Source organism: Chroicocephalus ridibundus, chromosome 8 (assembly GCF_963924245.1).
Source record: "Chroicocephalus ridibundus chromosome 8, bChrRid1.1, whole genome shotgun sequence".
Taxonomy (NCBI): domain Eukaryota; kingdom Metazoa; phylum Chordata; class Aves; order Charadriiformes; family Laridae; genus Chroicocephalus; species Chroicocephalus ridibundus.
This window is the reverse complement of record NC_086291.1, coordinates 11,801,862-11,829,403: the sequence shown is the minus strand read 5'-3', so window position 1 is coordinate 11,829,403 and position 27,542 is coordinate 11,801,862. Positions and strand designations below refer to the sequence as shown.

The 27,542-nt window shown below is 55.5% G+C and overlaps 1 protein-coding gene across 1 annotated transcript in view; it reads left to right on the top strand.

The window, feature by feature from the left end:
• The window catches only part of RNF220 (ring finger protein 220), a 235,206-nt gene that overhangs the window by 123,197 nt on the left and 84,467 nt on the right, over positions 1-27,542 (top strand). Inside the window, exon 3 of the mRNA XM_063343584.1 lies at positions 22,460-22,589. Within this exon, the coding sequence (XP_063199654.1) occupies positions 22,460-22,589 (130 nt within the window). The remainder of the gene's footprint in view (positions 1-22,459; positions 22,590-27,542) is intronic.

Here is a 27,542-nt window from a genome sequence, read left to right as displayed (position 1 = left end):
GGAGCCCGGAGATTAACGCAGAATCGCCGGGCGAGCATCCATTCCCGAGGAGCCCTATCCATTACGCCGAGCTCGGCGGGTCCCTCCCGCCTCACCTCCCACATTCATCATCTTTAACGCTGACAGCCCGGCGCAGGCCTTTCAAATTTATCTCACCGCGTCCCGGGCAGGCTCTATCCGTCAAACTGCGCGAGAGGGAGCGAGCGGAGCGCCGTCTCCTCTCCCCTGTTCGTCGGGGAGGGAGAGGGGGGGAACAACCTGCCCGTGTGAGGGACTCGGTAAAAGATTGGTCCGAGATACACAATTAATCATGGCTCGCATCAATTTGCTTGATTTACTCCCCGGAGGGAGAAGGGGCGTAAACACGGCGTGTGCAGAGGCAGTGTGGAAACATAATGTGTCTGTCTATAGGAAAAACATTAACACATCATCCCCGTTGTGGGTGATTGATGGGGGAACGGGAGAGGGACAGCCCGGAGCTGGCAGGGTGACAGAGAGCCGGGAGCTTGCCAGAGAGACGGACCCAATGGAGATGAACCTCAGGGGCCACCGGTCGGGGCAGGCGGCGCCTGGCACGTCCGACCCACCTCGTGCTTCCCTCCCGGTGCTCTCCCCGAGCATCTTCCCTCGCACCGAGACCCTCTGGATGGGGAAAGGAGGTGGCAAGGGGAGCTGCCGGCCGTGCTCCCTGTGCGAGACAGGTGCTTCGGGGTACGGAGGGATGAAACGTCCCATCTTCAGGGTGATGCGGAATCCAAAGCAAAACTGCTATTGCACATAAAAATTTCCAAGGCATATTTCACGTTCGCCGCTATGTCCTAAACGGGTGGCAGTGCAGCTCGCTCTGCCTTGCCTTCCCTGAATTCCTCCGGTAAATAACTTTTTCTGCCCGTCCCTGCAAGCGGGTGCGTTTCAGGATGAGATCCAAATGTGTGGAGCGTGCTTGTGAAGCCCTTCGGTAGCCTTCGGGGCGGGAGATGCCGTAGCAATGAAAGATGCTGTTATTATTAGATCCCAAGCACTGGGTTGTGCCATCCCTTGATGGCTCCAGCGGAGAGAAGAGGCTGACTTTTATGGAGAAAGTTACTGCTGTATTTACAATCCAAACCTCCTCGTAACCAGCCGCAGGGTGGAGGAGGAAATGCGGAGAGAGTGTGTGATGATTTAATGTGTCCTTCTCGCGTGCCTTTCAGCTACGGAGCCTCCTCCCTCCTTCACCAACCCGCCCTCAGCCGGGCTCCGGCTCGGTGATCGCACCCAGGCGGACAAGGGGAGCGGGAGGAGAGGTTTAACCAAGGTCAAAATGGGGGAGCAGGAACCTGGAGACCCGTGTCCCAAACCTGCCTCTTTCTTTGTAAAGTCTTAGCGGAAATAAATGGTACCCAGACCTCGCCGGGCCAGGCACAGGGTTCCCCACTGGCTTTCGGGGAGATGATGGTGTTTGGAGGGGGTGATGGGGGCTCATGAGAGCTCACTGCCGCCAACAAGTAAGTCTGCACCTGGTATTTGTAAGGAATAACCTGGCTGATAGGAATAGCTCGGCGTGAGGGCCGTGCGGGATGAGCTGATGCAGTTCACCAGCTCTCACCACCCAGACAGATGTGTTTCCCGGGGCAGGTTGCAGCCCACGGGCCGTTCCTAAACTCGACACCGTTCCTGCTGGGAGCTGCAAGCACCTACCCGAGCCACGCCGCTGGGTTTTGTCCCTGCTTAGCTGGCGGTGGTGGTGAACGGGCTCCCTCCTGCCCGGCCACGCGTGGCCGTGGGCTGGGACCTTCCTGCTGGCGCTCCTGTCATCTAGGCTCTGAACAAGCAGCACTTTCCCCATATATATTTCTTACCACACCCAAGACCGAGTTTTAAAGCTGGTCTTCCAGCTTTGCCGCTGCCTCCCTGCGTGGGGTTTCCTTTAGCTGCACCCCAACGTTTCCACCTGGCAGGAAGGGATACCGGCACAGGGAGATTTGTCATCCGCAGATTGTGCTTTTTAAGTCAGAAATGCGCAAGACAGATGTAATCTGCCTTAAATGAACCCTTGGAGTGGTGCAGGCATGATCTGAGCATCCAAACGTCTACCCATTAGTTGCCCCCCTGTTTTCGGGGAGAAAAGCCTACCCTGCCATATCTTGTCGTCCGTCTGTCTGTCTGGCCAGCTCTCGGTACGGCGCTTCCAACCGTTCCTATTGCTAATTCACAGAGGAGGAATTAAACCCTGAGCATTAGCACCCCAGCCCGGGGCTGCTCCCATCCGCAGGAAAATTCCCATCCCCTCTCCATGAGGCGCAGCACCAGCCCGTGCCCGCACGCCCGACGCGTCCTCGTCACCCTCCTCGGAGCAGATCCCGTCCGGAAGGCACCCAGGCTGACCTCGGCAGGATCAGGTCCCTGACCCCCGGTTCTGGGCTTGCTTGTCATTTAAATGTATCAGTTTCATTTAGTTTTGTTCTCCCCCGAATGAGTTTTATCGGAAGAGGGGGTTTTGTGTCGTCTTATCTTGTGGAAATTACCCATGATTTTGTAGTGGCTGTTTAATATATATATATGTATGTATGTTCTGGGTTTTACAGCCCATTTTTATCACCTTTTTATTATCTCGGGTCAAAAGCTTTACTGGGTTGCATTCAGGGAATTATGCAAACTAAGAGAAAATACCATAGCAAAACTATAGATTTTCTCATTAAACTCTGCTTGGACATGTAGTTATTGTAGTAAAACTCTAGTAACTATTACAGGCCCTAATATAAAATTATAGTTTGACACCTCAGCGTGATTGGCCTTGCACTGCGGTTAAATTAACCCTTTCTGTCCCTTGCCTGCTCAGGCTAAAGGCTTTTGCTGGAAGCGGGCAAGCCAGGGTGGCTGCGGGGGGTGGAGGGGGGTGCTTAGCCTGGGACTGGGATGGAGCATCCACGGCCCCTCCGTGGTCCGAAGCTTCAGAACGGCTTCACCCGAGCTGCCATAAAGCATCACCCCAGCAAGCCTTCAGAGAGACAGGGATGCTCGAGCAAGGGAGGATCCCGCAACTCCAGATGGATAAAATCCAGCGAGGAAGTAGGACTCTGCAGCCTCCCCCCGTCATCCCAGAAATTGCTCCATTCCCACCGCCCAAAGACCGGGTAATTCTCCCTGCTCCGTGCGCAGTGGATTTAAGGAGCGATGAGCATATTCAGCGACTTAATTATCTCAGACCAGATTTTCTTCTCAATTACACTCAAGCAAATCTGAAGCGATTCCATTCAAGTGGAGGGTGTTAGCCCACCCACCCTTGTTAAAAATAAAACCAGATAAAACATCCTCCCTGCCTTTTAGGAAATCTCCGCGCCTCCGCCGGTAACGCTGCAGCCGTGGTGGGAGGTTTTTCGGCAGCGGCTGAGGCGGTGACGGGGAGCTGTGTTTAAAACAACTGGGATGGTCCGGCGGGGATGGGGACTGTTTCCTTCTGATTGTCTGATTAACATTTTAAAGCCATGTTGATAATAACCTGGGGTAGCGTGACAGTTCAGCAACTTCATTCGAGGGAAACACTTAATCATATTTATTATGTAAACACAGCTTGCCATGCCCCCATTAAATTATTAATAGTACCATTAACATATTTACATATAAATCTTATAGCAATTGATGGAAATGGCTTCAAGAACCTTGCGTTAGCTGCCTTTTTATAATGGATTCTCTCTTGCAAATACCCATTTATTAAAGAGACAAAATATTAATTTTTTGTTAAATGTTCATGTCAAAAATGTCACCTTTGCAGTTTTGCAAATTGCCATTTATGCAAAAGCTACTGACTTGGTATTTTCCTGTCTTAAAAAAAAGGTCCGTTTAAAAATATCGCTTCAATAGGACCAATTAAGGAGAATACGAGTAAAGATATTTCAGTGATCTGGGGGTTTTTTTGCATTTTCATTAATAAATCAAGTTGATAAGCTGAATGACAAGTACTGGAGGGGTTGTTCCATCACTTCATCCCTGGAGGCACCCTAAAACGGCCCCAGTCCCGCTGGCGGGGGGTTAACCTCTGACCGAACCACACACACTTGCTCTGTCTTTGCAAAAGCTATTTACTATTATACTGGGACTCGAGTTAATTTGCTTTGGGCTGGAGTCATGCCCGGATGTCCCAGTTAGAGCTGGGATCGCTCTAATGAGATGCCATCCCCCAGTGACGGGTGGGGGATGCTGGACCAGACTCCCGGGGCGATGCTGCCGTCCCGGGGAGCCCCCCGGGATGGAGTGCGGAGGATGAGGCAGAAGGGACGCGGTTTGCACGCACGGTGCTTGGAGGTGCCGGGCACCCAGCGACTCCCCTCTTTTTTCTGCATTTCCTATGAAAAAGGGTGAGGTCTCTTTCCAAAACAGGAGTGGGAAACTGAGGGAAATAGGCATAGCGGGAGCGCGGTGGGGACGAGATTAAGGAGGGTAGGGAGTACGAAGGCAGGATTTACAGGCCAGGGTAAAGAGAAGAGGAGGGAGGGTAGGTTAGTCCTCCTTCTCCTGTTTCCCCTCCAAATTCTGCATCTTTCCTAACCAGCCCAGCCCTGACTAATAATCTTAATTAGGCTGTATACTGTAATTCCTTAATACCTTCCAGGTAGCGATATCCCAGGGTGATTCATTTTCAGGACTGCCAATTTTCACAAGTTTATCATAAGACTCTCAGGATTATTTTTTTTTTTTCCTCCTTAACGTTTCAACCCCTGCAATCAAGTGGTGATATAGGAATCTCAGTTTTCCTTTAAATAAATAGGAAAGGCATGCTTCGAGCCCTGCGGTCAGGGCAGAAAGCTTGAGTATGTGCTGTGAGCGGGGTCCTTAAAGCCTAGAGACCAGAAGGCAGAGAAGAACATGGTCACAGGGTTGTGGAGTTGCAGGATAATTTAGGTTGAAAGGGAGGTCATCATACACTTCATTTCTGACGCATCTCATACTTAAACGGCAGTTTTCATCAGCATTTTTAGCAATAAAATTAATAAAACGTAGCTCATAGTTTTGCGTGAACTATATATACTCTGCATCCCCGTAGCGTGAAGTATAAATCCCTGCCGAGAGCCCGGCTGCCCCTTGCCCCTCCGACGCGCCCAGCTGCGGTGGCAGACATCCCGCCCCGGCGGCTTCGAGCCAAGAGGGAGGGGAAAACCAGTTTGCTGGGAAGGAGCCGTAACTGCCTGAACTGGGACCTGCTGGGGACCCAGCACAGGGCTCCCGTCCCAGCTCCGCTCGTGAGGCGCGACCTCGGCGAGTCGCATCTCCCTTCCACACCTCCCTTCTTCCCACCCGCATATGGGGGTGAATAAGGCACTTTCCTTTCTGGAGAAGTATTTAAGAATTAGACCTTATTATGGTAACGCAGAAGCCGGGGAAAGACGGGGGAGGCATTACATAGGAATTTTTTCCCTTTCTCAATTAAATGAATGTTCTCCTAAGCCGTCGTGCCCAGCCCTCGTGTGTGCTGTTACAATTGTCTCTAAAAACTCTGTCTGATTTTTCAAGCAATTTCTCACGAAACGGGCACTTTCAGAAAAATCATAAGAAAGCAATCGTTTCAAATTGGTCATTTGGGACTCAAATTACTAATCTAATACATTTTTTATTGAGGGTTCCTGAAAGGTTCCATAAAACACAGTCTGTGAAGCTGCCCAAACTTGCCAGCCTCCCAGTTTGACAAATCGAACCCAACAATCCACTTTGCAGCTCAGGTTTAGGGCTCGCGAAGCCGCCAACGAAATAGCGGCGTTTATATTTCTCCATCAATAGTGCCTATCTGGTCAGATTTTTAAATTCCCTGGGGTGTTTTGTTGATTGTGGTTTTTTTTCACCTGTGCTGGATTTCTGTGTCCCTCTCCAAGCTGCAACGCTGATATCGGGAATATTTAGGCGGGTTGACCTGGAATCCGCTGCTGAGCATCGGCTCTGGCACTGCAGGGAGGACAAAAGTCGGGTCAGGCAAGGAGAGGACTGGGAGCCAGAGACTGAGTTTTCCATTATTTATATTATTTTTATTATTCATATTCTTTTAGTATTTTGTTGTATTATTTATAATGTTATTTATGTTTTCCTTGAGGCTGCGCTTGGATGGGGCCCCCGTGGCAGCAGAGCGCCGTGCACTGTCCCTGTCCCACTCAGCTTGGGGGCTGAACAGAGAAGGGAGCCAAAACATGGGAAAGATAAATTTTTCTAGAAATGAGGGCTCAAAGCAGGGGAAAACAAGTGAGATCGAACAGGCGGTCTCTGGTGCCGAGTCTCTGTCTCATGTCACAGCCACAAGACCGTACTCCCTTCTTTGCAGCATTTTTTGGGAAAGAGGGACAGTGCTGACCCACTTCCCGGCGGCCGCTCGTGGTTACGAAGCATCAGCCTCCCCACGCACAAGGCACTAATCAAATACATGTTAATTATTTTGGCAGATGCTGAGGGCCGGCTGAGTGCTGCCTTGAGGTAGGACCACAAAAACAGTGCCTCTCTGATCAGGTTTAATAAAATCCAAAATAAAACTCTGAGGGTTGACAGCCACCTCCCTCCTCATGCCGGAGAGGCAGCACCCAGTGAGGAAAACCAAGCAGCACGAGGCAAACACCAGCTCAGCTTGCCAAGAGCCCAGCCAAAATTGCTCTTTCCCTGTGAAGTCTGGTGGCGTTTTTTCTTCTGCAAGATCTGCCGGTTGGGAGCAAGGCAGAAATGTGGTTCTGGGGAGGGTTTTCTAGCAGTGGCTGCTTCTTGGTCCAGCCAGCACAAGAGGGATGCAGTGGGGCAGCCCGAGAGAGAGACGGAAAGCTGCTGGGCATGGGGCAGAGATGGGGATGAAGAGCTTTGGGAAGGGAGGGGGTACCTCTGCCTGCGGCTCAGCGCCCTCGACACGGCTTGCAGAACAGGCACGGGGCTGGCGCGGCACCGATGCCCTTGGCTCGGTCCCGGCATCTTGGTTGGAATCTCATCCTCCAAGAGGATCCAGACGAGCCGGTCTGATGTGCGACAGGCGCCATGCGGGCAGGGAGAGGGGGCTTCCCTCCAAACCCCGTTGCACCTGGTCTGCTCCTCACCCTGCAGCCCCCCCGGTGTCCTCTGGCTCTGCGGCTCCCTCGGTGCTGCCACGGCCGGCTGTGTGCCGACACACACCCCTCTAATGCCTCCAAGGGGGGCTGTTACTATTTATCAGGTTAGCATGTAGTTTTCTGCTGCCCTTAGTGTTTTACTATGGGGATAATGCACAGTGTGTAGTCAAAAAGTAGAGCTGGAATTGCTTTCAAGCCAAACACGGCTGTTTTGGATATCAGCTGGGGCTGCACTGCAGGGGGGAGCCGTTCTTGGCCGATTCTGCCCGTGGTGGTCACCCACGGGTGATGGGGACGGGCCGGCAGCCCCTCCAGCCCATCCTCTGGTCCGCAGCTCCCCGGGGAGTGGGACACCAGGGTCCTGCCGTTGCTCATCCAGGGAAGGTTGCACAGCTCCCTGCACAGCCAGGGCCTGACACACATATTGGAGGTTATTACTGTGCTGTTTCTTTAAAAAAAAAAAAAAAAATCTATTTATTAAAATTAATAAGCGATGTGGCATTTCAGAGAAAAAATCTTTTCCGGTTTCAAAGAACACTTCCAAGCCAACCTCCAAGCTGAGGCAGATTCGAAGGGGGTGATTTATAAATCAAGCGAAAAGGAAGGTGAAGCGAGAGCCACCCTTTAATCTTGGCCATGGCCGCACCGTCAGCAGCTCCCGCCTGTGCTGCCCGGGATGGGGGTGATGGTGCCAGCCCCCCCCAGCTCAGCCAGCGCCGTGTCCCGCACGGCTGCTCCCCTTGCAGGGAACGCAGGTATTTTTTATTCCAGATGGGAAAACCCATGTGCAGGCATGTGCTCCCAGCTGTGCGTTTCCTTTTGCCTGGCTCAATCTGTTTTTTTAGGCACATGTGAGCAGCAAGATGCCCACGTGTTTCCATCAGAGGGGCTGCGTGAGCCACGGGGAGGCATTTACGGAGCGCAACCCTGCCTTTTCCCCGCACGGCTGCAGGACAGACCGCGCAGAGCAAGTCCACCCCCCCCGAAAGCTCCACGCACCAGCCTGCTCTGCCTCTGTCCCCACTGGCTAGGAAAGCCACCAGCACCGGTCCCTCGCAGAGGGATGGAGAGGTGTCAGGCCACCGTTCTCAGCGTGAAGTCCCTGCACGGAGACACGTGGGGCCCGTGGCAGGTTGGAGGCATCACTCCCGGCTCCGCTGAGCCGCAGGTGTAGCCCTGCCAACCCCCCCTGATCCTTCCCGCCGCCCTTCTTTCATCTCCCTCCAGCTGCTCGGCGGCTTCGCGGGGAGCGTGCGCTCCGTCTCCTCTCCGCTCCCATGATTCACGCCGCTCCCCCGCCAGGGCCGTGCCGCGCTCTACTGTGTGCCATGGCCGCCTGCCACGGCGCAGCCTCCCCGGGACGGTGTCTGATGAACTGTTTGCTTTCACCGGAGGGAAGAGCCGGCCACGGGGCGGGAACAGCGGGCGGCCGTGACGGCACGTCTCCCGGCCCCGCCGCTCGACAGACTTGGATGCCGAGAGGCGCGGAGGTGCCAAGTGCTGATCTGGCTTTCGCCCCGTCGAAGTCCATGAGGTTGCTGTGGATTTAGACCCATGGAAGCGGGATGGGAACTTGGCACGAGGTCTCGGTGCCGTCGTAAAGCTGAAGGAGCCTTTGGACCCACCGCCAGGCCTTTAATTGGGGGAATGTGGTGGAGGAGAGGAGGGGTGAGGCTCCGGGCAAGGGGGAGGCAGCCATGGTCTTCTTGGCCTCCCGGGGAAAAAGTGATGGCTACAGTGACTGCCGCCGTTGTGGGAGGGAATAGCAAGGGTTTGGGTAGGTCAGAACCCAAAAAGAAGGAGAAACCAGGACTTTCAATCCCTTTCCCACGCTCCTCCGCATCCCCTCCACCTGGCAAAGGCACGTTTCCTTGTGCGTCAGCCGAGGCACCCTGGGGCACGGGGACAAGGTCGTCCCTGTCCCCAGAAGCCGTGCCCGTGCAGGTGAGGGCTGTGTGTGAAACGCCGGATCCCGGGCAGGAGACGAAGAGGCTGAAGCGTCAGGATGTGTCCCACCTCGCGCTGAGCATCCCTCTCCGGGGAGGGGAGGCTCTCAGGGCAGATTTCACCTTGTGCGAAGGGGTCAGCGAAAGACTCGCGCGCCACTTAAATCCCACTTAAGCACTCGGCGCTGGGCTGAAATTAACTCTCTCCGCAGAATAAGCCATCAAGAAAAACTGATCTAAAAATCTACGCTGGGCCACAGCCGAGCCCCAGCACTTCTATTAGCAAGTAAAAAAATATTTCCCGTCCTTAGAGTTAAATGAGCCAATAGTTCAATCAGGGAGCGAAAAGCAGCAATAGAGACGGGGCTGCTGAGTGCCTCAGGTATTGGCAATCTATGCAAGGAATCACAATAAGCAGGACTCGTCTGTTTTCTCTGCGTTTAGCAGCAGTGTTATTCAACAACCTATTTGCAAATGCCATCTCCCAAAGTCCTTTTTTTCTCCCCCCCCTCGTTAAAGTTGCAGCGATAATAGGGCGATTACAGTGCAATAAGCTAAACGCAATCCATTAGTGGCATCACGGCCGTTTTTAGATCCTTAAAAAAAAATAATCAAAGCTGTTTAAGTTTTCTTATTATGCACATTAAAGGCAGGCAGCGGGATCTGATCAAAGACACCACCACCCCTGCGCTCCCCCCGCCCTCCTCCTGTCCCTGCGTCTTGTCCCCCCTCTATTCATTAGTGGTCACAGCTGTGCAGTCGGCCAATTACTTGGGAATAATAAGTACATTTTGCAGTAAATTAAATATTAATTAGTCCTTGGCAGGTTGTTTTGGGTTGTTTTTTTCTGTTTTTTTCTTATTTCCCTCCCTCCACCTGCAAACGGTGGAAGGGATGTGACACTGTCATCGCCTGTGTTGGCATGTGGGGGACAGCCGGGGGGGCTCCCCTCCGGCCCTGTGCTCAGTCTCCTCTGCGGTGGCTTGTGGCGAGGTCTTTCCTGCTTGTCCTAGAGGGTTTGCTGATGCTGGGCCAGGATTTGTAAACCCCTCCCCAGCTTTGCCGTTATCTTCTTCTCCCAACCCAGGAATGTCCCGTCTCTGCCTGGGTTCCCCTCCTGAGCGCTCCACTGAGCTCTCCCGGACAGGGCATTGTCCCTCATTGCCTGTGACATGCCTGTGAGAGGGGTCTGGAGGCAGCAAATAAATCCCTGTGGGGTTTGCCTGGCCATGGGGAGGGTCAGCTCCATGGGGCGTGGGGGCAGCTTGGCTGGTGCAACGCCCTCCCCAGCAGGGCTGGTGGGAGAGACGCTGCCTGGTCCCCTGGATGTACCTGCGAGGTTTCGTCCTGCCCTGCTCCTGCACGGCAGGACCCCAACCCAAACAGTGCGTGGTGTGCCGGGGGATGAGGAAGAGGAGTAGGGATGGGCAGAAGGGGCTGGCTGAAGAGCGACTGCTGTACAGCCCAGCGTCACCCCTGGCCAAAGCAAGGTGTGCCTTTTCTGGTTTGGTGGCACACCCCAGCAGGGTAAGACTTTGATCTCCTGGCCAGGGACTGTGGGCACAGAGTGACCTGGTCTGGCTTTGCCTGTTCCTGTGGAAGTCGGACCGCCTTGAACAAGTGCAGACCCCAGGGAAAAAGCCCTGCAGACTGTGGTCAGGTGGAGCCCAGGCCAGATCCCAAGCGTGGATCTGCTGGAAAGAGCGGTTCCTTAAACTGAGCCAGGTGGGCTAGTTCTGATGTTGTCAACGTATCAGCGTATATCAAGGTTTAAAGAATGAATGCAGTGGGAAGGAAAAGAGGATGGAAAGAGCAGCGAAGCTCTGCACAGGAGGGATGAGAGCCTGACGTGGAGGGAAGACCTGTCCTTGCTGTGGAGCTCCCCAGGAGCACTGCAGAGGCTGGCACAGGAGCCCCTGGGAGCCCTCAGCAGTCAGGACAGGAGGAGGAGATGCTCTGATCGCTCGCCCGTTCCCTGCTGGCTAATTCTGGCTGGACCTGCTGTCCCTGTCACCTGGGCTGTGCCTCCCTGAAGTGCAGCGTCACCTTTGCTCCCTACGGCCAGGCGGGAGCCTGGAAACAAGGAGGTGGGGTCTCAGCATCCCACCCACCACCCACCGTTCCCCCATGGCACTCATGTCAGTGTGAGCAGAGGACAGAGCTTTCTGCGCTCTCTGTTCGTACTAACCCCTTACCAAGAGTTTCTGGGGCAGGAATGAGCTACATTAGCAAAGCTGGTGTGATCCGTGCCTGTCAGCGGATCCCAAGGTAAAAGGCTCCACTTGTCCAGCTCTTGGATTTACACTTCACTAACAGCTCTGCGGGCTGCCTTGTGAGGCACCGTGCACCAGCTCGCCCCTCGGTGCTCTTGAGCACGATTAAGTTGTGGGTTGTTTTTTTTTTTTTTAAATGCAGTTTGACAATATGCAGGTTGGGTTTGTATTTTATTTACAGCTTTTACTTGGGGACCAATAAAACCCCAGCTGGCTAATGTGAGATCTAAAACTTGCATCTCACTCTTTGCCTTGGATATCTCTTCTATGGTAAACTATTTATTTGCGTTTCATCTTGTACAAGCTCCTCTTTCCATGCTGAGAAGCCGAGAGCTCCAGGGGCTCTTTGAAGACTATTTGCTATAGGATAGCAACTGGAATTCTCTTTAAACATCCGCGCCTGCTTTGTCCTACAACTGGCCTCTTGGTGTCAACACGCAGTTTTGTGCGAGTTTCCTGTGCAAAGCTAACATTTGCACGCTCCCCTGGCAATTGCGCTTCCAGATCCCTCTTGTTCAAGCATATCCCATCGTTTATTCTTGCAAGCACGAGCGGCGGTTTCTCCACGCGCCAAATTAGAGGCGGCATCAAGGCCTCTTTAAAAAGGAAGATTTAACCGGGTTATGAATTACCACTGCGCTGCTCGGGTAGGAGGAACGTGCTGCGTGACCTATATGGCCGGTCAAAACGGTCCACGTTTGGATTGGAAGTACGTGGTTCCCTTATCTCTGAGCCTTCAGGTTCTCAGCACACAGTTAAAATGCCGCAAACTCTTCTTGGAAAGGGTTATTCGACAGCAGGATGAGGCGCGTGCATGTAAAATCCCAGCGCATTTCAATGTCGGGCAGTCAGCCATCTCCACCTATGAGCATCCCCCGGACGCTGACCCTGGCACGCCGGTGGAGCGCGTGTGAAGGGTGAGGTGGCGTCAGGCTAGCGACACAAATCACGCTAAAAATGCCAAATAGCCGCGTTTACATGCATTCGCAACCCGGGGGTCGTGCTCTTGCCATAAAAAGGAAGATGAACCCCAGCGAGATGGGAACAATGTTCCCAAGGATGCCTCTGGGAGGGAAAGATCAAGAACCGATGCTCGTAATGGCCTCGGCTGCTAAAACAGTCAAAATAATAATGGGGTGGGGAGGATGCTAGAGAGGCGAGATGCAGTCGGGGGAGCTGCGTGATGGGTGCCCATCGTGTGCCGGTGCGTCTCCGTGACACCACGATGTCTCCCTGGGGTGCTGCAGGCCTTCAGCGTGCGTATCCCAGCATCCAGCCCCCTTTTAAATCCCAGCGGAGATTTCTGTTCTGTGGGTGGAAATGGCCGGGACGAGCTCTAGCAAGACACAGAAGGGAAAATATTTTCTTTCTCCCTGGCGTTATTTTTTCCCTCTCCTTCTGTTTTCCTTTCTGCCCTTCCTTTGCCATCTCACGGCTCTCTAAATTCACGGGAGCTCTTCCTCAAGGTGAAATGAAGGCTCCGGGCTGCGTTTGGTGGTGCTGGCGGGGAGCGGGGAGGGGAACGAGGGTCAGGGAGGGTTAAGCAGGGAGGGGGCAGTGCAACACGGCGGCCTGATCTAGTGATTAAACAAAGGGATTCAGCCAACATGTGTAAAATTAAGTGATCAAGAGTTGATTACAGAGTGCATTGATTGTGTACTGATGGATTAAACAGAGTCGTGCTTGGGATGCGATTTTCCGAGCCGGGCACAGAGAGCGCAGGCAATCGACGTGTTGGCCAGAAGGACCCGCTTCTCCCAAACCCTGGCTTTTATACATTCTCCGGATAAATCTGCAGAGAGGCCCGTGGAATTATAATCGATTATCCATTTCTCAAAGTCACTTAAGGGCCCTGAGCTACAAGCTAAAGTGCCGGTGCTGCGAAGAGGCATTGGGTATGCGCCGGCATGTGCAGGTGCTGGCGCGAGGGGAAAATGTGGCAATGACCCTGCGTGCTGCAAGCTGATGAATCTATTTTCTTGTAGGAAATAGTTTTGACAGTTCAATATCTGTGTTTTCGATATGTGCCCCACACATCCCCGAGGGAGGAGAGGAGAGGAGCCGGGAAGTGGGGGGAGGGAGTGGGTGGGAGGCAGGGAAAGGCTCTACCCCATCACCCCTTCGAATTATAGACGGCTCAGTATATCACCAACTTAACAGGCTGCCCTCCAAGTCAAGGGCATGGAGACGCGTGGCTGGCTGTGAGTGTCTGCTGCGGGGACAGGATGGGGCTGGAGCCTCTCTTGTGGTGCCTTGCTGGGCTGCGGGGGACCCACAGCGAGCCCCCCACCCGCTGGCAATGGGGTGGTCCCCAGGTTCTTGTTTCCCTGCCAACGGTGAGGGCAGGGACCCATTTCCAGGCTGATCCTGTCTCTCCGGATGCGGACAGATCCTTCGAGCAGGATGATGGTGTGTGTGAGCAGCTGAAGCCTGGTGCAGGTTGGTCCTGCGGGTTTCGCAGGGAGCCGGGATGCGCGGCGGTGGGATAAGGCTGGGAGGGAGAAGCCCCTCCAGTGCTCCCCCAGCCCCTGTGCAGGGCTGTCACTCCCACTCACGGCTGTATCCCAGCTTCTGGTGTGGATGAAGCAATCAGGGCATGGCACGGACCCAAAATGTGCCTGGGACATCGGACCCCAGCTTTCTTACGGGCTCCCGGCCAGACGCGGGGATGTTCCTGTAAAACTCCCACCTTCTCTAGTTCCCACTGCCGTTGTTTTTTGGCAGCTAAAGAAGGTATTTTGCTCCAGGTCTTTCCATCCCAAGAACCGATGCAGAGCATGGATAGTCAAGGCACGCGTTGGCAACGCAGCTACGCAGCTCTTCCTCTCCACCCTCTCCCACCGCGCCAGCAGGAACCCCGGCCTGGGGGAACTGGTTCAGCAAGGGACAAAAAGTGACCCTTGCAGCAGCAAACAGGGCCAGAGGCCAGGCCTGTCAGTGCGCCCAGCTGCCACCCCTGGGTGCACAACCCCAGGCGTGCCGGGTGGCCGAGGAAGAGAAGGAGGGATGGTGAGGAAGCAGAGACATCCCCTGCACTAGGTCCAGCCGTGGGGTCTCCTGCCCGCCTGGCTGCCCGCAGGGGAGTGCGCTGGGTCCCGCTGCCTCATTTCACGAGCCCTGCTGTGGAAGGACTGGCTGTAGGCCACAGCCTTTGCAGGATTGCATGCATGGTCCCTGGGTCCCACTGGCTCCGGGTGGTTTGTCCACAGCCTGCCCAGTCTTGGCTGTACGGCGTGACAAGACCTGTGGGGATGGAGGGTGGCTCAAGGATGTGGGGGAAAGAGGTGCATCATGCTCCAGGAGGTCCCCCAGGCTGGAGGGACAGAGCTGTGGGATGCCCCAAGAGCGTTTCTGCCGTGCCATGTTTGCTGAAGCTGGGGACCCCACTAATGCCGGGGAGACCCAGCTGTTTCCCAGGACTTCTGTGCTTTGGAGATGAGACAGTGGGTTGGAGGAGGCTCCAGTTCCGCTGCCAAGGCAGAGGATGGGTGGCAGCAGGAAGAGCTTGCCCAGACTCATACCCATCAGAGAAGCTGGAGTGGAGAAGGGATCATCTGTCTCTGTTCCCCATCCCCGCTTGTCCCACCTTGGTCCATCTCCAACCCACCACGGGCTGTGGCCGGGCACCGATGTGCTTCCTCGGGGAAAGCCAGCACAGGCAGCCTGCCTGGCCGGGAGCCACGAGGGAGGAGGGCAGGGATGGAGGCAGTGCAGCCCCTTGGCTTGCTCTCGGCGTTCCTCTGTTTTTCTCTTGTGAAGCCAGGGGAGGCGTTTCTGCTCCGTGTTGAGCCCAGGAGCAGTGCCGTGGGGAGACGGGGCCACAGCCTGTCCCAGCCCTCCTCTTCCCCTCTCCCTTCCAGGTCCCTGTCACACTCTCCCTTTCCAGCTCTCCCGGCGGCCCGCGTCCCTCTCATCGAGGATTCATTGTCTTGTCAGCCTCTAGTTAGCCGGCATGCGTGCGAATCATAAATTACCCCGCCCGGGCCTCTGCTATGCTTCAGCACAGACAAAAAAATTGCACTCCATCACCGTGTCTCCCGGCTTTTAGTGGTATTGATCAATGCTGCTCCCTTCCCGCCCCCCCCCTTTTCATTTTAACCGAGCCGGTTAAGTGCAGTATCTTATTTTGTGCTGGGACAAATGAAAAGAATATTAGCAAGGGCTGAAATATATCTCTTTTTTATCTCTCTGCTACTTTTTTATTGAATCTTTCTGAGTAGGTGGCTTTCCGCAGGATGACAGCCTCATGACAGGCTCCTCATTAGAGCCGAGACAGTAATTGTGATGCATTTCCCTGCGCGGCCTTTTCACTTCTCCCCCCCCCGCCGCCTTTCCTCCTCTCTCCTTTTCCCCTGATTTGTAAAGTGATTGGATGTACAGACTCACTCAGTTTCTTAAATTATTGCCCAGCTCAATCCATCTTCCTCTGCCCCGCGCCGGGCAGCCGTGATCTCCGCAGATGGAGAGTCGGGGCCGGGATCGCGAGCGGTGGGGTCGGATGCTCGGAGAGGCTCCTCTCCTTTCCCCACTCCTGGGTTGCCAGCTCCCACGAGAAACGTGGTGCCGGATCCAACGGGATGCGTAACAGCTTTTGAAGAGCCCAGGGTGCTGCTTGAACACGCATTTTTACTGAGCAACCCATGGGATCACCTAGGAGTGGATCCCCAGCTGGCGTTTGGCAGCAGCACTGTGCCAGTTTACACCAGTCCTCTCCAGTATCCAGCTTGCCTGGAGGCAGAGTTACAAGAGCAACTATTTTCTTTGGAAGGAAATCAATATTTTAGCAAGATTTTCTGCCTCGGATCCCTCTGTAGTTTTTAGCCTCAGGAGAAGCAGGTATATTTGCTAAGCTGCTTGGCAGCCCAGACACCCTACCAGGGAGCAGTGCTGGGGATCGGGCCCTTGGTGGGGATGCAGGGGGCTGAGTTCAGCTCTTTGCTGCGCTCTAGGTTGGTCGTGAGGTTGTAGAGGTCCCTTGATCTGCCTGTGCCTCTCGTACCCCAGCTGTATAGAACCGGCTGTCAGCCACCCCTGCGCTGTCTCTATTGGGTTCGTGGCAGGAGTGGCCCCATGTCGTGTCCAGCACAGTCCGAGTCCAGCTTCTGCCAGTGCCCTGCGGCAGCTTTGCGCTATGATGCAGGGGTGGAGAAGTGGTGACTCCTCAAAAGCCCTTTTCTTACATGAAAAATCACTTTTCCAGACCCCTGCTCCCTTCTGCATGCACAGACCTCCAAAATGCAGGGTGATTCCTCGGTGGTCTGGATGCGCTCGCTGCTCTGTGGGGTGTTTGCAGAGTTAGTGCTGTGGATGCGGTTACGGCCAGATGCTGAACCAAGACGCAGCATCCGAACCTGGAGTCACCTCATTGCCATCCCCGGCGCCTGGCTCTCCACCGCCCTGTGCACAGACAGTGCGGGGGGGGAACGGATCCAGGGCGCCCAGTCCCGAGCGGCAAGCTGAGATCTGCATCCCACACAGCAGAGGTCTGCATCCCACATGGCCGAGGTCTGCATCCCTCACAGCCGGGCAAGAGCCTGAGGGAGGGGAAGGGCCTGCTGGAAGCAGCAGGACATTCCCTGACCTCGAGCCAACCCCCTGTGCAGGTTTTTAGGGACCACGTACCTTTTGGCCCCAGTCAAAACCAGCAGGATCCGAGGCAGCGCCGGGCAGGCAGGATGCAGCCCCATGGGGATGGCACTGGGAGCGTACCAGTAACTAACACAGAGATGGGAGAGCGATGAACAACGTTGTTCAGGCTCCCTCACTTTATTACCAAATACTTTTTGCCTCTGCTGTTATTCCGGGGTGCTCTGCACTGACACGTGAACCATCTCCGCCTTCCTCGTCCCGCCGTTGTCATCCTCCCCTGGCCACGGCGCAGCCCCTTGGCTGCCACTTACTGTCAGGGCTCTGCGAGCCTCATCGGCTGCGGCACGGGCTCGCCGGGAGAAGAGCGAGCGTTTGGCTATTTCCAAGCTAATATAGGGCTTTCTTTGAATTATTGTTTTTTGAGCTGGAAGGAAAGGAGGCTTGTCACACGAGATATCTGCTATCAGTACACAAATAACAGCAAGCCCATCATCGAATGGAAAATAATCGCCGCGGAAACCGAGTTGCGGGAGAGCCGGGAGGGATTATTACAGGCGCTGGCAGTGGCGATGCTGTCAAGGAGCCTGTGTCAGCACTTCCATTACCACCCACCTGGTTTCAGCGCGGCCCCCGAAGCGGCGCGCGGGGCCGCAGGGCCCCAGCATGGGGTCATTTCTATTCAGAAGAGTTTCAGATCAACTGGCTTTGATTGGGTTTAAATGATGGAGTGTTTAAGAGGGAGAGAGAGGAAATAGGAGGGAGAGATGGAGGGAGGCATCTCGGAGGAGGGGGGGTTTGGTACTCAGACAAGTGGAAAACAGTTTGACATAGGAGAAATCAGGAGTTGGGAGAGGAGAGCTGGTCCTCCCGGGGACGAGTTTCAGATGTCTGCAAGGAAGGACAGCGTGGGGAGAAGACGCCCCACGCCAGGTGCCCTGGGGTCTGCCCAGAGAAGGGCTGTTAGGAAGGAGCGAGCACATTCCCAGCAAGGAACATGCTCCCACCAGTGTCCCCTACCCACCGCCACCGCCCGCGCCACCCGCGGTGGCTGTCCCTGGGAGACACCTGGCTGTGCGACAGCAGAGCTGAGCGATTGAATTATAAACAATTTATTCCATTCATTTGGCAACACGCTGAGCTCCTGGGCAGAGGTGAGCCCTTACGCCTTGTAAACTTTGCTCATTCAAAATGACTTGGGAGCACCGTCTACTCCGTGCTGCGTAGTGACGAGGGACCGTATGCATCACATGCTGTCGTGGCTGTTGGCGAGCCGGGTCCCTTTTTCCCCACTTAAATACCCTCCAAAACAGCGCTTCCCATTCTGCTTGTGAGGGAAAGGCTCTCCCTTTCCTGGGCTTGGCCGGCAAATGCCTCGTGATGCTGTCAGCCCTCTGTCCCAGGGCACAGACGCAGGGTGGGAGCCGGGGTGACTTCACGCCTTCACACCTATTCGGTGCCGCACGTGCATCCCCGGTACCTGAGCCCAGCTCCCAGCATGGAGCTCGGGTCCCATTAGCAGTCACTTTGTGGTGAATCACGCTGGACTCAGCGAACTCAGGGGAATTATGTTGGATCAGTATTGGTGTAACTGAGGTCAGGATCTGTCCCTCGATTCCCAGCGGGGTCAGGAGGGTTCGGTTAGGTCCCCGCCTGGGATGGCCTCCATGTGCAGACGCCCTTCGACGGAGCCCATGGACAAATTCCTCCAGGCAGGGGTGCGTCTGCGCATCGAGCCCTCTGCTTTCAGAGCAGGAAATATTCGGTTTCAACACTTGGAGTTAAACATTTCCGCGGAGCCCAGGAGACCGTGCAAACAGCGGGAGCACCAAGGCTCTGCCTTTTCATCTCTCTGGCACCGGCGAGCGGGGGGTCAGCAGCGGGGGAAGCACGGCAGAGCCGAGGAGGGTAAACACTGGAGCTGAGCCTACTGAGTAACCAGAGAGCGAAGGGGAGAGAGAGGGGCAAAGAAAACAAAAACACAGCTGCCAAAAAACAAAAGCCTGAAAAGAGCCATTCAGGGTCTCCCAGGAGCGGGTTTGGCACAGGGCAGGGAGGGAAGATCAGGGAGCAATCGCTGCTGGGGCAGCGATTTCCCCGCTTGGGGATACGGACCCATCGTTTTGTCCTGGGCAAATCAGTGCCCTCTGCTCCCTCGAGCGGGGTAAGCATCTACGGTCCAGCTGCACACACAGTGCAGCATCCTTTGCTTTTTCATGGGTACCAGGATGTTCCTGGTCCGGACAGGAGGGGCGGGATGTATGTATCTCCCTCCACCTTTGCATCCACAACCAAAACCCAGGGACTCGCGATGCCTGTCCTCTCCCTCTCCACAGCGCAGCATCCCACGCCAGGGAGCTGGGTGCCGCTGCCCGGGGTGACACACCGCCGCGTGGGCGTGTGGCGGGCTCGGGGGCTCGCTGTGGATGCGGATGCTGCTGATTTGGGGAGACGCATCCTGCCGGCAGCTTCTGTGGCACAGCGGGCACGCAGCGGGTCTCACAGACCTGGGGAGGCTTGCGTAGGTGTCCTGCTGGCACGGGAGATGATCCCTCCCTTCTGCCTGTCACTCGCGCTTAGCCCTGCTCCTGCAAAAGCGCAGTTGTCAGCCCCTTGGGGCAGGAGCCGGGGCTCCTTCTGTCTCCTGCTTTGCAATCTCTACGTCAGGGACTTGGCTGTGTGTCCGGTCTCTGTTCTCCTGCCCCTCTGGAGGCCCTTGCTTCAGTGCAAGCACCCACCTTCCGCACTCACTGAGGCAAGGGGATCTTCCCCGGCTGTCACAGGGATGCGGGGTGACAGCTGTCACGTCCTTCCTAGGCACAAATTCGTGACCGTATTGTCATTGTAGCTGGTGGGTGCTGCTCATTTCTCCTGCTGGCCTGGGCTGGGGTTGGGAGTGGCCATGGAAGGCAGCAAGGTTCCTTCCCACGGCCTGAGGTCCCTGACGGTTGCCCCGACCATTGAAATCCAAAGTCACGTCTGCTGAGGGACATGCACCCCATGGAAGAGCCCTGAAGAACCAAGCAGGGAGAGAGGACCTGGGCGTGCAGGAGATTAAAAAAGCCACCAGCCTGGTGCAACAGAGCTGGTCCCCAGGAGGGACCCCAGCTGCACCTCCTGGTCCAAGGCTGCCCATCCCAGCGCTGCGGTCCAGGACACTCCACCACCTCCACCAACAAACACACACCTCTGGGCTCCTCGGAGAGCAGAGACCCGTGGATGCTCAACCTCCGGTTCACCCTCCGGTGCTGCCCAGAGCATCCCTGCCCCACCAGACCAAGCTGTGGGTGGCAGGCGGGGGGACTCACGGGCCCCACGGTGGTGGCCTGGGCTGGGAGCGGGGATGCGGCGCGGTAGGGCGGAGGGCAGGCTGTTTACCCGTCCATCTGCACACCCCACAGCGGGGATCCAGCAGGATTTCCCGTCCGCTCAAAGGCTGCCTGTTTATTTTGGGAGGGAGACTCAGACGGCTCCATTGTTTTGCTGCGAAGTTGGGGTTATAAATAGCAGGTGGTCGGGGACGCTCCTGGGCTATTTTGGGCCCCCGCTACACAAAAGTGGAAAAACTCCAAGAGGAAGGTGGAATTACTGAAATGCCGACCTTTCCCGCAAGGGTCAGCAGGAGCTGGTTGTTTGGGTTTGGGTTGGGTTCTGGGCATTATTTAAACACAAGGGAAGGAGGAGAGAGGAAGATGGTCCCAGTTGGATGGGGCTACACGTTGTGTCCTCCCCAGCAGAAGGGCGGTGAGGATGAGGAGCCGAGGTGGCTGGGATCTGCCAGGGCTCTGCCCAGGAGCCCTTGGGAGCAGCTCAGATCTGGAGGAGAGACTGGATGGGTTTTCCTCCTGGTTCTGCAAATGGGAGAGTTCCCAGTGGCTGGAGAAGCTGAGGAGGCAGGGGATGCCCCATAGCACTGGCCTGCTCCACCTTGTCCCTCGTGCCTCAGTTTCTCCTGCCTCCTATAGGGACGATGAAGGAAAGGACAGGCAATGTCCCTCCAGGCACGTATGCTGTGTCCTGCTGGGAGGCAAGGATGAGCCAAGGTGACTCTCAAACTTATTTCAGACCCTTCCTCTCGTTAAACGCCTGCGCCCGGCGGTTATACAGTGAGCAGCAGGGACCCAGTAAAGCCGCTCGCACGGATGTTTTATACTTTGAGAAGGTCTATTCCTTTAATGGGGATTCATTTAACTGGGCTCTGCCATCGTTAGGAGCCATAAAATGGCACCTTTTGGCTCCTGATTGGAAGGCCACGGTGCACGCGGCCCCCTCGTATCCAGCGCCGGCTGCTTTATTGTGCATTACTGCCTCTCACTCGGATTTAACCAATTTGATCCATGTCTAATACATAAATAAATAATCCAGCAGGAGGGTTCGCGTTAGATGACAACAGGCGGCTATAAAGCATGTTTCTCCCCACCGGAGCCATCTGAGCCGGGCTCCGCACGCCCTCTCATGAGCAGAGCTGCTAATACAGCTGGGAGAGGGGGGCCTGGAGACCCGCGGGCTTCTCCGTTTTATTGAAACTTCATTGTTTGCTTTAGAGTTTTATTTTATGTTAAATAGACGCTGTATATTCCTTACAGAGGGGGCAATAAAGTTTCCGAGCTGGAGGAAATTGGCTTAGGAGCAGGGAGTGAACCAGGGAGATGTGGCCGGGCAGGGAAGCGGCGGGGAGGATTTGGGGTGAGGGGGGTGTGAGGCAGCCTCCCGCTTCCACGGCAGCCCCGGAGCTCAGCCCAGCTCCAGATCGGGGTCTGCAGGCACCCCCAGATCTCACCCAGGGATGATGCATCCCCAGAGGATGCGGGGTGAGGGTGGCTGCGGGGTCCGGAGCTGCTGGTGGTGTGGGGAGGGCAACGAGCCCCATCCCAGGCTGGAATGGGGAGAGCTCAGCCATGCCGAGCATCCCAGCATCCCAGCATCCCAGCTGCTCCCTGCCATCCGCAGCCCAGCGCCGTGGAGTCTCCTCTGCCTCCCCACCATGGAGAATCGCTCTGCCCTTTCGGCAGCAGGGGGGTGATCCTGACCCACCCGACTTTGGCAGTGCCGAGGAGGATGAAAACGGCTCTTCTTAATTTACTGTTATTAGTTAATAGGAACAGTGGGTAGTGCTGCATCATCCATCTGCCCCAAGCCACATCACCTGCCCTGAAACCTGGGGAAGCCGGGGTTGCACAGGGTCACTCCCAAAATCATAGAATCGTAGAATGACAGAATGGTTCGGATTGGAAGGGACCTTAAAGATCATCCAGTCCCAACCCCCCTGCCCTGGGCAGGGACACCTCCCACTAGACCAGGTTGCTCAAAGCCCCATCCAGCCTGGCCTTGGACACTTCCAGGGAACGTGGCTGTTGCTGCTCTCCCTGTAAGACTGGAGGGACCACGGCCGGGCTGGGATGCTCTCAGGCCAGTTGCTGTCCCGCTGCAGAACAGAGCCAGTCCCTGCCCCAGGGAGCCTGGGACGGTGAGAGAAATGGGGCTATATCAGGAGAAATCCCCCGATATCAGACCTCAGCTAGGACGGGGACCAGGTCAGACCGTGGGCGACGCTGATGGCAGCCCATCAGAGCTAAAGCTTTCTCCCCTCTTTTCCTCCCCGCAGGCAAAAAGAAAGCGACTTTGTTTGACAGCCAGGCTCCGATCTGCCCCATCTGCCAGGTCCTCCTTCGCCCCGGGGAGTTGCAGGAGCACATGGAGCAGGAGCTGGAGAAGCTCACCCAGCTGAACATCAGGTAAGCAGCTCCCTGGGGTCCTCCAGCATCCCCCGTTAGCCAGCCGGGGCACCCGCAGACGGCAGAGGAGGTGGTGGTACCCACAGCTACCAGATACGGGAGATTTAGCACTAGCCAGTGGGGCAGAAACATTTCCCTGGAGTTCACCGCAATGATAAAGCCAGGCAGAAACGCTTCCCGGGGGGGAACAGACACCCCTTTCCCCGGGAACGTGTGTTCGGGTGAGCTGCTCTCACGTCGCTCATGTCCCGTGATGGAGCAGCAATGGCTCATGCTGCCCCTCGTCTGCCTTCAGCTCCCGTCTGCTTCCCCCAGCACAGCAAAGTCCCCTATTTAAAAAAAAAAAAAAAAAAAGAAAAGAAAATAATAATTGCATTTTAACTGCTAGCAGTTATTTAGGAAATGGCTGCAGCCAAGGGTTGGCAGATCCCTGCCCCTGCCTTAATAAAACTCGGCAGCCTTGGAAAAGAGCGTGTTTATTTCAATTATTAATGAATTCCCCGGTCATTAAAAGGTGAGGAAAAGAATCAAACAGCCGGCTAGAAGCAAAGTTACGTCACCAGGTGGTAGGAGAGGAGGGAGAGTGTGTGTGTCAGTGTCGGGGGGGGCGTGGGGGGGTGCGTGTGCCAGGGCAGGGATGGGGCGCGTGGCTGCACATGGTGCGGAGGATGCGGGATCCATCCCTGCCCGCCTTGGGTCCCCTCTGCAACTGGGCGATAGCTGTTGCAGACGATGGGAGAAGGAGGGAGCTTTAGCTCGAGAAAGGAGAGACCTCCCCAAATGGGTCCAGGCTGAGATCTCCCAAATTCGGCACCCGCAGCCCCAGGCTGAGACCCGCATCCCTCACGCATTGCACGGGAAGATGAAGAAGGAAAAGGGGGGTGGGGGTAGAGGGGGGAAGCAGGGAACAGGCAGCCCATTTATCCCCCGCGACACCCAGTCCCCTTGCGAGCGTAATTTATGGTGTAATTTGGGCCGCATCCAACTTAATAAAGGGCCACTGCAAATTAGTGAACAGGTTTAAATGAACAGAAGCAATTAGTGCTCGGAGGAGCCCATCAAAGAAGTTGGGCCAATATCAGAGTGAAACTGAAACCGCAAGCCAGGAGCGGAGGCTGGCTGGCGCGAGGCGGTGATGGGAAGGTGGCGTTTAATGGGAAAGGAAAGGAAACCCTAAATCATAAAGCATGACAAGGGCCATTGTGGGCCAGCTGACAAATGAAAAAGAATGGCATTATTCCTTTAAATAACAGCAGCAGTTAGAGAGGAGACAGCTCTCCCTGGCTTGCCCTCGTTTCCCTGGCCCGCTCCGCTCGGCCACGCAGGCGGCGAAGAAGAATCAGAGGTCTTTATTAATTATTAAATAACGACTCCCTCTGTAGCGTGATAGATAACGTTCAATCTAGTCGATGGATTCGGGCGATGGAGGCTAATCTGTAAGACGGCAGCTCTGCACGGGGAGGGTCTCTCCCAGTCCCGCAGAGGAGCGATGCGGGGCCCAGCCGGCAGCAGCAGGCAGGGCGGGCGGCAGCAGCAGGCAGGGCAGGCGGCAATCACAGGCAGCTATCGTGGGCAGCGGGACACGAGTGGGTCAAATTCCTGCATGCTGCCCGGCTCCGGCGGGGCGGCTCGGCGGTCCAGCGGGTGGCCCCTTCTCCCATTCCCCCACCTTTCCCGCCTGGAGGAGCCGGGAGCAAGAACACATCAACAAGAGGAGAGAGAAACTAATAATGATCTCAAATAACCCAATAAACATAAAAATAAAATGTAGGCCTATAAACGTGACGGGCACCGGCAGCCCTGGCCGCTCCCTGCCAATACCGACTCGTTACCGAAATGGCTGAGCAGCTGTTACTTATCAGTCTGATGGGGAGAAGCGAACCGGGGGGCTGCTTTCCAAGGGCCTTTTTTTTTTTTTTAATTTAAAGAGGATGCAGCCAATCATGGCCTGTGCTGTTAAGTTTTAATAAACCTTAATGATTTGCAACAAAATCATAAATTTCCAGCGCTCGGGGTTAGGAAGGCGGATCCCCCTCCTGCCCGCCGAGCCTGCAGCACCAGAGACTTGGCGGGCGCAGCATCAGCTCCCGGCACGGCACCGGGGCTCCCCATGTGCCGGGATGGGATCTCCACCGAGGCAGCGTGACCCTGGGGCTGTGTGGTGGGGTCAGCCAGCCGAGATGCTGCCATAGAGACAGACCAAGAGGAGGAGAGAGGCTGGTGGAGAAGCAAGGTGGAGGGGCTGCCCCTTGCCATCGCCTCCGCCAGGTGTTGAGGACTCACGTTGGCTTTCGGGTATCGCCGGAGCGGGGAGCTCGGCATCGCTCAGAGGAGGGCAGAGGAAGGGATGATGCCGGATGGTGCTACACATGGTCCCAGCTCACCAGGAGCGTGGGGTTGCATCCCACCCACACCGGTGCACCCCTTGCTCAGCTGGCGGGGATGGGGCTTGCCATCCCCCAGGGACAGCCCTTCTTCCCCACGGGCAGTGCCGGTGTGACCATCCTCACCTCGGGGTAGGGACATCTCAAGGTCTACCCAGCCGGAGCATGATGCGCCAAGGCAGGAGGAGCCATGCCGAGGCACAGGGCAGCACCCACCCGTGCCAAGGGGCTGTGCGTGCCCAGGGGATGGACACCGGCCATTGGACCAGTGATGAACATCACTCAGGAGGACCCAACCCTGGTGTGGGGTCAAGCTTTCCCTTCAGAAAGCGCACTTGAGTGGGAATGAGGGTTTCTAGCTCTGCTGCCTCCTTGGCGTGTCCAGTCCCCCAAAGCACAGGCAGAGACCTACTCGTGCTCGCCCCACGGCTCCTCCACCCAGCGTGGGTCCGGCCAAGCCCCGTGCGCAGCTCCCTGTGCCGAGGCAAGGCTCTCTGAATGCAAATTTCATTTCTGAGCCACTGGCGCTGTTTCAAGAGCCGGCAGCCTCCGAGCCCTTCTCGGTGTTACATATGTAACAGCCTCATTGAACTTGACATGTCAAATTCAGGCCATTTGTGCAAAATCTCCCTTTAATAATACCGTTTCATTTCGCTCAAATGAGACTTGAATGCATGTAAAATGGAAAAGGATATTTAAGCGCTAACATTAGGCAGATGTCTTGCCAGAGGCCGATTGAATATATGAGATTTTGAAGTGCTTAACACGTTTTCGGTGCTCCCTCTTAGAATATGTCACCTGGCTTTCTTTTTTCTCCCCCTCCTTTCTTTTTTTTCCTCCCCTCTTTAAGTGAAGGGGATAAATTGAAAGAAAACAAAACTACAAGCCTTGGTTTTATGGCGTTTAACTCTTGCCGGCCAAGACTGTTGGTATTCCTCCTCCAAAGAGAAATTACCTAGCAGCTCACCTTCGCGGAGCGCGAGCACAAAGCAGCAGAGAGCCCACGGCGCTGCGCAGAAGGGATGCTCTCCTTGCGCTGCGTGTACCGCTCGGGGAGCAAAAGGTGCCGGTCCCCAGCTGAGCAGCGAAGTGCCACCAAGGTAAAAATAAGAAATAATAACAGCCACCCTCTGTGTACGCCAATGCCCTGGGCCCCGGCCAGACGGGTCGCTGCAGAACCCATGAATATTCCTGCCTTGTGTGCAGGAAGCTTATCTGTGTGCCAGGCGCAGGTCTCCTATCCCCGCTCGACTTATATTCACCTGTTTTACACCTCACCCGTATTAAAGGCTTGCAGTAAAGCACGCTGAAACGGGAGACTCTTTCCGGAGCTGTCGGTGGCCCCAGCTCCGAGCTTCGGCTGGTGCTTCAGCTGCAGACGCATCTCCCCAGCCCAGGGTCACCCGTGGACCCCAGGCACAGCCTTCGCGAGTAGCACCCATGGGTGTCCCTCGGGACAGGCACACACACGCACCCCCGTGGGCATCCGAGCGCATCACTGCCTGTGTCACTGCAGGCGACCACTGTGAGCGGAGGTGGCGGTGCGCAGGGGGACCCTTAAACCCTGCCTGCTGCTCCCCAGGCAGGGACCAAAGAGGACAACCTGCTGCAAGGGGAGGGTGCGGGAGGCTGGGTGGAGAAGGGGCAGGGTTGGGGCTGTGGTTTGAGTTCGGGGTGGGAGGGAAGACAAGTTTGAGGACAAAAGAGGGAGAAAGGAGGCAGTAGGAGCTGTGGAGAGCACCTCAGCTGGTGGTCCCCAATGGGTCCGTGGCGCTTGCTGAGCCCCTGGCTGGAGTTTGGGGAAGAAGCATTTATTGGCCATTTAAAAAACCTTAGGAAGTCACATTACAAATATTACAGTTGCTGAGTCGAGCACTTGAAGGTTGGGAAATGTGCCTTTTTAGATGCTCTGTTCTTGAAAATTCAGTGCTCTTTTTAAAAAAAAATTATTTGGCAGGGGGCATTTTTATTTCCTTGTGTGACAGCTAGCAGATTCTTCCCTGCATTACCAGCAGCAAAACCTATGCCTCAGAGCCGTGGTTTCACCTCCCCAAAAGGACGAGGTGTATCGTTAGAGCTGGGGAATGGTCCAGAGGGTGGAACAGTGAGTTGGATGATGCCGACTCTGTTCCTGCTTTTGCAGCTGAAGGACGGTGCGAGCTCAGACAGGACTATCTCAGCTCTTTCCCCTTATTTAAAGGGGTTTCTAAGCTTAGCAGATGTAGCCAGCAGTATCCTCATACCATGTTGTGATATTACCTGTGCTATGGCATCCTGGGGCTGGGCTCGGCGAGGGCCTCCAGGGATGATGTTCCTCTCACAGTGCCCCACGGCTGTGCCAACTCTCCCCTTCTTTACTTTTCTTCCTTTTTGTCCTCCGCACTGAATGCTTAATCTGAGCATATTTGTGTTTTAAAGCCCGTGCCCACCTGTTGGCTGTTCCCAGCCTGGGCTAGCAGCTCTCGGGGACACATCCCTGCGCACCCAGCATCGCAGGAGCTACTGATTCCCCCTGATGACCTTTCTGGCGTGTCTGGGAATAATTTCTCTTCTGATTCTCTGATTACGA